General features: G+C 45.6%; 1 protein-coding gene across 1 annotated transcript in view; it reads right to left on the reverse strand.

The window, feature by feature from the left end:
- LOC115127461 (potassium channel subfamily T member 1-like) overlaps positions 1-13,695 on the reverse strand; it is an 83,281-nt gene that overhangs the window by 23,702 nt on the left and 45,884 nt on the right. Inside the window, exons 15-21 of the mRNA XM_065016891.1 lie at positions 7,544-7,652; positions 7,241-7,297; positions 6,553-6,705; positions 6,064-6,320; positions 5,090-5,423; positions 2,044-2,149; positions 1,727-1,899 (exon numbers count right to left, since the gene is read on the reverse strand). Of these exons, the coding sequence (XP_064872963.1) occupies positions 1,727-1,899; positions 2,044-2,149; positions 5,090-5,423; positions 6,064-6,320; positions 6,553-6,705; positions 7,241-7,297; positions 7,544-7,652 (1,189 nt within the window). The remainder of the gene's footprint in view (positions 1-1,726; positions 1,900-2,043; positions 2,150-5,089; positions 5,424-6,063; positions 6,321-6,552; positions 6,706-7,240; positions 7,298-7,543; positions 7,653-13,695) is intronic.

Raw genomic sequence — 13,695 nt, forward strand, 5'->3', positions numbered from 1 at the left:
TTCCAGATCTGCCAGACAACCAGTCTCTTCCAGATCTGCCAGACAACCAGTCTCTTCCAGATCTGCCAGACAACCAGAATCTTCCAGTTCCGCCAGCCAGCCAGGATTTACCGGAGCCTACTACCTGTCTGAGCTTCATCTCAGTACTGGGATTCCTCACAGTCCCGGGCTTCCCCTCGGTCCCGGGCTTCCCCTCGGTCCCGGGCATCCCCTCGGTCCCGGGCATCCCCTCGGTCCCGAGCTGCCTCTGTTCCGAGCTGCCTCTGTTCCGAGCTGCCCCTCTGTCCCGAGCTGCCCCTCTGTTACGAGCGGCTCCTCAGTTATGTGGGGATCTGGGTGAGGACTATTAGGCCATGGTCGGCGGAGAAGGTGGATTACCCCAGGACGCGAAGGGGAGGAACTAGGACATTCATGGAGTGGGGTCCACGTCCCGAGCCAGAACCGCCACCATGGACAGACGCCCACCCGGACCCTCCCTATGCTCTTGAGGTGCGTCCCGGAGTCCGCACCTTAGGGGGGTTCTGTCACGCCTGGTCATTATATTTTGTGTTTTTGGTATATGTTTGGGTAAGCCAGGGTGTGACATGGGTTTATATGTTGTGTTTCGTATTGGGGTTTGTAGTAATTGGGATTGTGTTGATTAGGGGTGTGTCTAGTTAGGCTTGGCTGCCTGAGGCGGTTCTCAATTAGAGTCAGGTGCTTCTCGTTGTCTCGGATTGGGAACCGTATTTAGGTAACCTGTGTTCACGTTGTATTTCGTGGGTGATTGTCCTGTCTCTGTGTTGTAGTCACCAGATAGGCTGTAATTAGTGTCACGTTCCGTTTGTTGTTTTGTATTCTCACAGTTATTTCTTGTATCACGTTTTTCTTCATTAAAGTAACATGAGTAACCTACACGCTGCATTTCGGTCCGACTCTCTTTCCACAAACGAAGAACGCCGTTACAATTATATAGTTTCCTGCAGTGTGGTTACGACATAGAGACTTACAGTGTTCTATATATATGTAATTCTATAGTTTCCTGCAGTGTGGTTACGCCATAGAGACTTCCAGTGTTCTATATCTATGTAATTATATAGTTTCCTGCAGTGTGGTTACGCCATAGAGACTTCCAGTGTTCTATATCTATGTAATTATATAGTTTCCTGCAGTGTGGTTACGCCATAGAGACTTACAAGGTTCTATATCTATGTAATTATATAGTTTCCTGCAGTGTGGTTACGCCATAGAGACTTACAGTGTTCTATATCTATGTAATTATATAGTTTCCTACAGTGTGGTTACGCCATAGAGACTTACAGAGTTCTATATATGTAATTCTATAGTTTCCTGCAGTGTGGTTACGCCATAGAGACTTACAGTGTTCTATATATATGTAATTCTATAGTTTCCTGCAGTGTGGTTACGCCATAGAGATTTACAGTGTTCTATATATATGTAATTCTATAGTTTCCTGCAGTGTGGTTACGCCATAGAGACTTACAGTGTTCTATATCTATGTAATTATATAGTTTCCTACAGTGTGGTTATACCATAGAGACTTACAGTGTTCTATATATATGTAATTCTATAGTTTCCTGCAGTGTGGTTACACCATAGAGACTTACAGTGTTCTATATCTATGTAATTCTATAGTTTCCTGCAGTGTGGTTACACCATAGAGATTTACAGTGTTCTATATATATGTAATTCTATGTTTTCCTGCAGTGTGTCTGTTTCCACTCACATGTTCTCCAGTAGCAGCACGATGGGGTTGAGCTCTTTCTTGGGGCGGTAGTAAGCCCTCAGGGGCGCGATAAAGTTATACAGGCCGTTTCCTGCACTCTCCGCCGACACGATGATCAGCTTGTTCTTAAAGCCGTATGACCGAGCGTCCTCGAACGGGATGTGGTGGCAGGCCTGTAGGAGGGAGATGACACAGGAAAGACACAGGAAATACATTGGATTACATGAAGGTCATCATCATCATCGAAGAGGGGTCAGGTAGGGAGGTAGGATGGTTCTAGTTGAGGGTAAGTACGGCAGAAGTCGTCTGATTCCCACCTTGTCCAGGCGCAGGCAGCAGAAGGGCATTTTTTCCTGCAGCAGGTGACACAAGGCAGGGGAACTGCCAATGTACGGAGAGTTCAGCGGGTACCCCTTCACCCACCTGCCACACACACACACACACACACACACACAGATACACAAAGACAGACAGAAACACACAAACACATTTACATTTACATTACATTTACATTTAAGTCATTTAGCAGACGCTCTTATCCAGAGCGACTTACAAATTGGTGCATTCACCTTATGACCTCCAGTGGAACAGTAGTGCATCTAAATCTTTTCAGGGGGAGGGGGGGTGAGAGGGATTACTTTATCCTATCCTAGGTATTCCTTAAAGAGGTGGGGTTTCAGGTGTCTCCGGAAGGTGGTGATTGACTCCGCTGTCCTGGCGTCGTGAGGGAGTTTGTTCCACCATTGGGGGGCCAGAGCAGCGAACAGTTTTGACTGGGCTGAGCGGGAACTGTACTTCCTCAGTGGTAGGGAGGCGAGCAGGCCAGAGGTGGATGAACGCAGTGCCCTTGTTTGGGTGTAGGGCCTGATCAGAGCCTGGAGGTACTGAGGTGCCGTTCCCCTCACAGCTCCGTAGGCAAGCACCATGGTCTTGTAGCGGATGCGAGCTTCAACTGGAAGCCAGTGGAGGGAGCGGAGGAGCGGGGTGACGTGAGAGAACTTGGGAAGGTTGAACACCAGACGGGCTGCGGCGTTCTGGATGAGTTGTAGGGGTTTAATGGCACAGGCAGGGAGCCCAGCCAACAGCGAGTTGCAGTAATCCAGACGGGAGATGACAAGTGCCTGGATTAGGACCTGCGCCGCTTCCTGTGTGAGGCAGGCAGGGTCGTACTCTGCGGATGTTGTAGAGCATGAACCTACAGGAACGGGCCACCGCCTTGATGTTAGTTGAGAACGACAGGGTGTTGTCCAGGATCACGCCAAGGTTCTTAGCGCTCTGGGAGGAGGACACAATGGAGTTGTCAACCGTGATGGCGAGATCATGGAACGGGCAGTCCTTCCCGGGAGGAAGAGCAGCTCCGTCTTGCCGAGGTTCAGCTTGAGGTGGTGATCCGTCATCCACACGGATATGTCTGCCAGACATGCAGAGATGCGATTCGCCACCTGGTCATCAGAAGGGGAAAGGAGAAGATTAATTGTGTGTCGTCTGCATAGCAATGATAGGAGAGACCATGTGAGGTTATGACAGAGCCAAGTGACTTGGTGTATAGCGAGAATAGGAGAGGGCCTAGAACAGAGCCCTGGGGACACCAGTGGTGAGAGCACGTGGTGTGGAGACGGATTCTCGCCACGCCACCTGGTAGGAGCGACCTGTCAGGTAGGACGCAATCCAAGCGTGGGCCGCGCCGGAGATGCCCAACTCGGAGAGGGTGGAGAGGAGGATCTGATGGTTCACAGTATCGAAGGCAGCCGATAGGTCTAGAAGGATGAGAGCAGAGGAGAGAGAGTTAGCTTTAGCAGTGCGGAGCGCCTCCGTGATACAGAGAAGAGCAGTCTCAGTTGAATGACTAGTCTTGAAACCTGACTGATTTGGATCAAGAAGGTCATTCTGAGAGAGATAGCGGGAGAGCTGGCCAAGGACGGCACGTTCAAGAGTTTTGGAGAGAAAAGAAAGAAGGGATACTGGTCTGTAGTTGTTGACATCGGAGGGATCGAGTGTAGGTTTTTTTTCAGAAGGGGTGCAACTCTCGCTCTCTTGAAGACGGAAGGGACGTAGCCAGCGGTCAGGGATGAGTTGATGAGCGAGGTGAGGTAAGGAGGAGGTCTCCGGAAATGGTCTGGAGAAGAGAGGAGGGGATAGGGTCAAGCGGGCAGGTTGTAGGGCGGCCGGCCGTCACAAGACGCGAGATTTCATCTGGAGAGAGAGGGGAGAAAGAGGTCAGAGCACAGGGTAGGGCAGTGTGAGCAGAACCAGCGGTGTCGTTTGACTTAGCAACGAGGATCGGATGTCGTCGACCTTCTTTTCAAAATGGTTGACGAAGTCATCTGCAGAGAGGAGGAGGGGGGAGGGGGAGGAGGATTCAGGAGGGAGGAGAAGGTTGCAAAGAGCTTCCTAGGGTTAGAGGCAGATGCTTGGAATTTAGTGTGGTAGAAAGTGGCTTTAGCAGCAGAGAGAGAAGAGGAAAATGTAGAGAGGAGGGAGTGAAAGGATGTCAGGTCCGCAGGGAGGCGAGTTTTCCTCCATTTCCGCTCGGCTGCCCGGAGCCCTGTTCTGTGAGCTCGCAATGAGTCGTCGAGCCACGGAGCGGGAGGGGAGGACCGAGCCGGCCTGGAGGATAGGGGACATAGAGAGTCAAAGGATGCAGAAAGGGAGGAGAGGAGGGTTGAGGAGGCAGAATCAGGAGATAGGTTGGAGAAGGTTTGAGCAGAGGGAAGAGATGATAGGATGGAAGAGGAGAGAGTAGCGGGGGAGAGAGAGCGAAGGTTGGGACGGCGCGATACCATCCGGAGTAGGGGCAGTGGGAAGTGTTGGATGAGAGCGAGAGGGAAAAGGATACAAGGTAGTGGTCGGAGACTTGGAGGGGAGTTGCAACGAGGTTAGTGGAAGAACAGCATCTAGTAAAGATGAGGTCGAGCGTATTTCCTGCCTTGTGAGTAGGGGGGAAGGTGAGAGGGTGAGGTCAAAGAGGAGAGGAGTGGAAAGAAGGAGGCAGAGAGGAATGAGTCAAAGGTAGGCGTGGGGAGGTTAAAGTCGCCCAGAACTGTGAGAGGTGAGCCGTCCTCAGGAAAGGAGCTTATCAAGGCATCAAGCTCATTGATGAACTCTCCGAGGGAACCTGGAGGGCGATAAATGATAAGGATGTTAAGCTTGAAAGGGCTGGTAACTGTGACAGCATGGAATTCAAAGGAGGCGATAGACAGATGGGTAAGGGGAGAAAGAGAGAATGACCACTTGGGAGAGATGAGGATCCCGGTGCCACCACCCCGCTGACCAGAAGCTCTCGACCTGAGGACACAACATGGCAGGACTTAAACAAACTAATTCAAACACACATTAGACCTCAGGCAACTCCTAAACACTTACTCGCAGCGTCCACCCCAACACTGGCAATTCTCGTCTCCGTCCCCCTCATCCTTCCCCTCGTCCCCGCCCTCGTCCTCTGATTGGTCCCCCAGCGGGTCGAAGGTTGCTGAGTTGACCCCGTCCACCAGCTCCAGGACAGGGGCGATGCTGTGGCGTCTCTCCTCGGCAGAGTCTGTTGTGGCTGGGAGGGCCAGGGTGTTAGCGCCCCCCAACCCCCCCTCTGTCCGGCTTGCCCTGCCACCTCCAACTCCCCCACTGTCCGGGGTCATTCCCCCCGGGCCCTGGCCCTCTGGGCTGCTGTCACTGGAGTCCTGCAGGTCAATGGCCACCGTGCCTACGGGTGACAGAGGACACATACAATAACTCATACAATCTATGACCAGTCCACACCCTTAGTAGAAAACAGTTATAGCATTGTCCTGTCCATACAAGCACAGGCTAAAGGGAAAATGAGCCCTACAACAAACACAGATACAGATCCAGAATCAGTACTATTTGGATTTGTGAGAGTACCAATGTGCTGTGACTGGGAGTACCATTGTTCTCTCACAAAGCCAAATAGTACTGATTGTGGATCTGTGCTTGCCCTGTGTGCTATGTTTGCATCCGTGTCTGTGACTGTTCTGGGGCACATTTTCACTTTCAAACTTGAGAACCAGAAGTCCCAGAGTTCTCCACCAGGGGGTGTGGTTGTAAAAACAAAACAAAAGGAAACCTACATGCCAGATACATTTCACTCAGTTGGCAGATGCTCTTATCACCAGAGACTTACAATCAGATACTGTTTTATTCCTCATACAACTGTTAGGCTTCTAACATCTGCCTATTGTGGATCAACATGTAAAACATGTCCTAATCTGTGCCATGTACATGGATCAGGAAAGTCAGAATTGTATAATAAGAAACATTATGCTAAGTGCACTTGGACAAAGGATCTGAGTGTAACTGTGTCACAGTGAGTCAGTGAGACTGACCCATGCTGGCGATGATGCTGTGGACAGGCAGTCTGGTGAGTCCATGGTAGATGGTCTGGGGCCCCACCCCCCTGTCACTGCCCTTGGGGCCCCCCCGCGTGGGCTCTCTGTGGCCTCTGACAAAAGCTGAGTTCTCCTCCTTGGAAATGTTGATGTAGAAGCAGGTGTCTGAGCCGCCCATGATGTGGCCGGGACCTGGGTTAAGCAGGATGTTGGCATTTTCCAGCCTCCGCACTCCAATCAGACACACACCATACCTGACCGAGGAGGAGAGGATCAGATACAGGAAATGTGTGTGTGGTTAATAGCGTCTGCTAAATGACTAAAATGTCAAATATGTGTGGTGTGTGTGTGTGTGGTTAATAGCGTCTGCTAAATGACTAAAATGCCAAATGTGTGTGGTGTGTGGGTGTGTGTGTGGTTAATAGCGTCTGCTAAATGACTAAAATGTCAAATGTAAACTTTGTGTATGTCTGCTTATTGACTCACTTCTTGTGTGCGTGGAAGGAGGCGAAGGTGAAACTCTTCCCCTGGTACTCCCCAAAGAACTTGCTCTCCTCCAGACAAATGTGATGCACCTCATTGGCCGAGCAGCGGCGGTAGGTGCGCTGCCACTGGTCAGCTGAGCATGCCCCGCCCTCCCTGAGACACGATCACGGAATGGATTGGTCATTAGGGGACAGAGTTGACCTTTTAAACAGCGTTGCACGCAGCTTCCCTTTCAGCATCAACCACACATCAAAGACACTTCCCCTCAAGGCTGCAGTGTTAACACTTTACAACTGTGTCAGAAACCAATCAATAACTCAATCAGCACTGAGACACACACAGGGACACAGACACTATCAGAGCAATACAGCTGCCAAGATAGACGCTGCTGAACGCTACACATCGAGAGAGTTTCACACATGGGCTGTGTTCACCTTGTCTGCCTTTAGAAAGGATGAGTTGAGAGACAGGAGGTGAGAAAGGAAGGGTGCGGAGCGGAGAGTGTGGCTGTGGGTGGAGGTGATGTGAGAAGGACTGCATTACAGAAACAACTGTCGTCTGTAAATAATAAATGGACCGTTTCATGGGGACAGCATGCCTGGCCGAGTTAATGTCACCGCACATCAGGGATACGGAGGGAGGGGGAGGGAGTTGTTGGTGGTTTAGGAGGACAGTGACACACACTGACCTGTTGAGGGGCTGGAAGGCTCCTGCATGTTGCCTGAAGGCCTCTGGGGGTGCTGTTCTGAAAGTAGAGGGGTGGAGGGGGCAGCAGATAGAGGATCAGAGGACTGGTCTGGGTTTAAGAGGATCATGACTGGTCTGGGTCTACTTTAGGTCAGTAGTCGATCTACCATGAATAATCTGCTGTGTACAGCTCAATGTACTCAGCATCTGTTAGGCCAAAGGACATACTTCACTGCCTCTGTCTGGTACCACCCACGCCCATTGGAAAAAGAGTGTGTGTGTGGGTTTGTGTGTGTGTACTCACTGTCCTCTAGAGGAGTGGATCAACAGGGTGATGAGGGTGGAGGTAGCAGGACACACACAGTTCAGGGCCAGCATGGCATACTTAAACTCCTCTTCACACACCACATGATCTGCAGACAAAGGCAGCAAAGGAGACAAACCAGTAACACTCAGTATACAGTAATCAAATCAAATTCAACTTTATTAGTCACATGCACCGAAACACAAGTGGATACCTTACCGTGAAATGCTTACTTACGAGCCCTTAACCAACAGAGCAGTTCAAGAAAGAGTTAAGAAAATATTTACCAAATAAACTAAAGTAAAAAAGAACAAAAAGTAAAACAATAAAATAACAACAATGAGGCTATACACAGGGTGTACCGGTCCCGAGTCTACACTACCTTTCAAAGTTTGGGGTCACTTAGAAATGTCCTTGTTTATGAAAGAAAAGCACATTTTTTGTCCATTAAAATAACATCAAATTGATCAGAAATACAGTGTAGACATTATTAATGTTGTAAATGACTATTGTAGCTGGAAACGGCAGATTTCTTTATGGAATATCTACGTAGGCGTACAGAGGCCCTTTATTATCAACCATCACTCCTGTGTTCCAATGGCACATTGTGTTAGCTAATCCAACTTTATCATTTTAAAAGGCTAATTTATCAGTAGAAAACCCTTTTGCAATTATGTTAGCACAGCTGAAAACTGTTGTTCTGATTAAAGAAGCAATAAAACTGGCCTTCTTTAGCCTAGTTGAGTATCTGGAGCATCAGCGTTTGTGGGTTCGATTAAAGGCTCAAAATGGCCAGAAACAAACTTTCTTCTGAAACTCATCAGTCTATTCTTGTTCTGACAAATGAAGGCTAATCCATGCGAGAAACTGAAGATCTCGTACAACGCTGTGTACTACTCCCTTCAAAGAACAGTGCAAACTTGCTCTAACCAGAATATAAAGAGGAGTGTGAGGTCCCGGTGCACAACTGAGCAAGAGGACAAGTACATTAGAGTGTCTAGTTTGAGAAACAGACGCCTCACAAGTCCTCAACTGGCAGCTTCATTAAATAGTACCCGCAAAACACCCATCTCAACGTTAACAGTGAAGAGGCGACTCCGGGATGCTGGCCTTCTAGGCAGAGTTGCAAAGAAAAAGACATATCTCTGTCCAGCGTCTGTGTCATTTTGCCCATCTTAATCTTTTCGTTTTATTGGCCAGTCTGAGATATGGCTTTGTCCTGGTAATCCGTCTGGCTCTGCTGCTTTGTGAATGTTGACCTGTTTAAAGGACTTGCTCACATCGGCTACGAGAGCGTTATCACACAGTCGTCCAGAACAGCTGGTGCTCTCGTGCATGCTTCAGTGTTGCTTGCCTTGAAGCGAGCATAAAAGGCATTTAGCTCATCTGGTAGGCTCAAGTCCCTGGGCAGCTTGTGTCTCGGTTTCCCTTTGTAGTCCGTAATAGTTTTCAAGCCCTGTCACATCCGACGCGCATCAAAGCAGGTGTAGTAGGATTCAATCTTAATCCTGTATTGACGCTTTGCTTGTTTGATGGTTCGTCTGAGGGCATAGCGGGATTTCTTATAAGCGTCCAGATTAGTGTCCCACTCCTTGAAAGCGGCAGCTCTAGCCTTTAGCTCGATGCGGATGTGGCCTGTAATCCATGGCTTCTGGTTGGGATATGTACGTATGGTCACTGTGGGGATGACGTCGTCGGTGCATTTATTGATGAACCCGATGACTGAGGTGGTATACTCCTCAATGCCATTGGATGAATCCCGGAACATATTCTTGTCTGTGCTAGCAAAACAGTCCTGTAGCGTAGCATCATTTGACCACTTCCGTATTGAGCGAGTCACTGGTACTTCCTGCTTTAGTTTTTGCTCGTAAGCAGGAATCAGGAGGATAGAATTATGATCAGATTTGCCAAAAGGAGGGCAAGGGAGAGCTTTGTATGCATTTGTGTGTGTGGAGTAAAGGTGGTCTAGTGGATGTGTCTTCACAGGTAGGTAGTGGGTCAAACATGCTCTGTCTCCTCTGCTGTACCTGTGTGCAAGAGTGAGTGCATTTCTTTGTCTGTCTGATCATTCGTCTGTGTGTGTGCCTTTTGTGTGTGTGTGTGTGTGTGTGTGTGTGTGTGTGTGTGTGTGTGTGTGTGTGTGTGTGTGTGTGTGCCTGTGTGTGTGGCATCTAGAATGTGTGTGTATGGATTTTTGTCAGCCCCTAAACCCACCTTATTAGTGCAGGTGCATCCCAAAGGCTGTGGTAATTGATATCTCAGTCAGAGGCTGAGATGAAGTCTGGCCTGTTAGCTAAGTGTAAACGCTGTGGTTTATGCAGAACACTAATTAAATCTGATGGAATTAAAACATCTTCATTAATCTCAACATAATTTACCCAGATGCTCCCTCCCTCCCTCCATCAAGTAGGCTGCATCAGGTGAATTTACACTATGATTTAATCTATTATTAACTCAATGGCACGTACTTGACAAAACAACAGGATGCAATTAGCAGAGATAAATAAATATACATTCGTCAAATAGACAGTCAACTCCCTGTCATGTCAGATTATTTTCTCTTCTCCTCCTTAGGGCATTGTCTCTTTTTATCCCTTCAGTTTACATTCTGGGTTGTTTTTACCACTTCAGTTTATATTCTGGGTTGTTTTTACCACTTCAGTTTATATTCTGGGTTGTTTTTACCCCATCAGTTTATATTCTGGGTTGTTTTTACCCCATCAGTTTATATTCTGGGTTGTTTTTACCACTTCAGTTTATATTCTGGGTTGTTTTTACCCCATCAGTTTATATTCTGGGTTGTTTTTACCACTTCAGTTTATATTCTGGGTTGTTTTTACCACTTCAGTTTATATTCTGGGTTGTTTTTACCACTTCAGTTTATATTCTGGGTTGTTTTTACCCCATCAGTTTATATTCTGGGTTGTTTTTACCCCATCAGTTTATATTCTGGGTTGTTTTTACCCCATCAGTTTATATTCTGGGTTGTTTTTACCCCATCAGTTTATATTCTGGGTTGTTTTGACCCCATCAGTTTATATTCTGGGTTGTTTTTACCACTTCAGTTTATATTCTGGGTTGTTTATACCCCATCAGTTTACATTCTGGGTTGTTTTTACCCCATCAGTTTATATTCTGGGTTGTTTTTACCCCATCAGTTTATATTCTGGGTTGTTTTTACCCCATCAGTTTATATTCTGGGTTGTTTTTACCCCATCAGTTTATATTCTGGGTTGTTTTTACCCCATCAGTTTACATTCTGGGTTGTTTTTACCCCATCAGTTTACATTCTGGGTTGTTTTTACCCCATCAGTTTATATTCTGGGTTGTTTTTACCACTTCAGTTTATATTCTGGGTTGTTTTTACCCCATCAGTTTATATTCTGGGTTGTTTTTACCCCATCAGTTTATATTCTGGGTTGTTTTTACCACTTCAGTTTATATTCTGGGTTGTTTTTACCACTTCAGTTTATATTCTGGGTTGTTTTTACCCCTTCAGTTTATATTCTGGGTTGTTTTACCCAGTTTATATTCATCAGTTTATATTCTGGGTTGTTTTTACCACTTCAGTTTTATATTCTGGGTTGTTTTTACCACTTCAGTTTTTTAGTTTATTCTGGGTTTTTACCCCATCAGTTTATATTCTGGGTTGTTTTTTACCCCATCAGTTTATATTCTGGGTTGTTTTTACCCCATCAGTTTATATTCTGGGTTGTTTTTACCCCATCAGTTTATATTCTGGTTTTTACCCCATCAGTTGTTTTTACCACTTCAGTTTATATTCTGGGTTGTTTTTACCACTTCAGTTTATATTCTGGGTTGTTTTTACCACTTCAGTTTATATTCTGGGTTGTTTTTACCCCACTTCAGTTTATATTCTGGTTTTTACCCCCATCAGTTTATATTCTTGTTTTTACCCCATCAGTTTATATTCTGGGTTGTTTTTACCACTTCAGTTTATATTCTGGGTTGTTTTTACCCCATCAGTTTATATTCTGGGTTGTTTTTACCCCATCAGTTTATATTCTGGGTTGTTTTTACCCCATCAGTTTATATTCTGGGTTGTTTTTACCACTTCAGTTTATATTCTGGGTTGTTTTTACCACTTCAGTTTATATTCTGGGTTGTTTTTACCCCTTCAGTTTATATTCTGGGTTGTTTTTACCCCATCAGTTTATATTCTGGGTTGTTTTTACCACTTCAGTTTATATTCTGGGTTGTTTTTACCACTTCAGTTTATATTCTGGGTTGTTTTTACCACTTCAGTTTATATTCTGGGTTGTTTTTACCCCATCAGTTTATATTCTGGGTTGTTTTTACCCCATCAGTTTATATTCTGGGTTGTTTTTACCCCATCAGTTTATATTCTGGGTTGTTTTTGTATTTCTTTGCTCTATATCTTATTTTGGGGTTAAGGGGACCTGGCAACACCCCTGCAGTGCAGTGTCTAATTAAAGGACATTTCACACTCTCACACACTTAGCAAAGGCCTGGGAAGGAGGAAGAAAACGGAACCAGCCTGAACAAACATAGATAACACCCATCACTCCACCTTCACTGCTCCTGCCTTGTCTGTTTCTCTTGTTTTTCTGCTACCTTCTCTCTCATCTCTTTGTGACAAAAAAAACAATGTAGAGTTATGACCAATAAAATGAGGCTCAGGGAGCAGTCATTTTCCCTGCTGTGTAATTCTTGATTACATCATATGCTGTAATCAGTGGACAAACATTATTAGGGGTACAGTGTTTGGTACAAATGAGATCTTGGCCTTAGATGCCCAGATGTGCTTTGCATATTGATTGTCGACAGAAACGTTGGTAGCTAGAATTGTCCAGCCTCGCCTCTCGTGCCTCAGGAGACGGTTAGTAGCTAGTAAACACATAAAAGCAATGAGACACGGGTCCTTTCTGTCTAGCAGCTTTACTTCCATTAGACTCACCAACAGAGAGGAAAATGTTGTTGATGATGATAATATTTGTATAAATTACAGGCATAGTGGGATAGAAAGAATGTTTGGATCATAATATGTACCCAAATGAAAAACAAATTGTATTCACTGTAGTGTTTTTGCAGACTTCACTGTGGTATTCACTATAGTAAATACTACAGTGAATACTCTAGTATTTACTATAGTTTTGCAGATATGACTGTAGTATACTGTAATATTTAGTTTACTATAGTATAAATACTGTAGTAAGAAAAAAACGTTGGTTTATATTATAGTAATTACTGTAGTGTTTTTGTGGTCTGTAGTATACTCTACTATTTACTATAGTATTCTACAGTATACTACAACATTCTATAGTAAGTACTATACATGATTGAGGTATACTACAGTGTGTAGTATAGTATTCTACAGTATAATACAGTTTTCTACAGAATGTTATATGAAGTACTGTAGTATTCTGTGTAATGAATCATCACAGCTTAATGTTTTGGGATCAAATCATCAGTACCCTCCTAGCCTTATGTTCCTATCAATGCTGCTACAGCAGAGAACAGAAAAAAATGACTCAGATCAAGCCTTTTGGGCCCCCCACCTCACAACAAAACATTTTGGTGGCCCCTCTCTTAATGGTGGAGAGAAATGTATGTTTTAAAGTAAAACTTTGCAATTTTATAGAACATTTTATGCAATTCCACAAATGTTACCATGGGGCAGAGATAATTTGTTTTGCAGTTTTACAGCAAATTTACTGCAATTCTACCATTTTTGTCGTGGGTTGGAGAGACATTTTTGCAGTTTTAAAGCTATTTTCCTGCAATTTTACACATTTTGTAATGACTTAAGTTAATATGTTAAATTATATATGATATCTGAGTGAGATTAACTAACAAAATCAATGGGGGCCACTGGAGGTCAGGGCCTCTGGGCACGTGCCCTGTGTGCCCAGTCGGTATTTGACCACGACTACAACAAGTTTAGATATCTGGCTAGACTAACTACCACTCTAAAAATGGTTAGCTTACTCAGAATAGTAAATTGAGACCCCGACTGAGTTTATGTCACTTATGCCTGGAACTGATCACAACAGGTCACCTCGTCTTCCCAAGCTCCAGAGCTTCTGCGACAGGGCCTTCTCCAGGGTTGTGCTGAGGCTCTGGAACTCCACAACCATCCCTGACGGAGTCTTCACCATCTTTCAGTTCCA

Source organism: Oncorhynchus nerka, unplaced genomic scaffold (genome assembly GCF_034236695.1).
Source record: "Oncorhynchus nerka isolate Pitt River unplaced genomic scaffold, Oner_Uvic_2.0 unplaced_scaffold_781, whole genome shotgun sequence".
In the NCBI taxonomy this organism is placed as follows: domain Eukaryota; kingdom Metazoa; phylum Chordata; class Actinopteri; order Salmoniformes; family Salmonidae; genus Oncorhynchus; species Oncorhynchus nerka.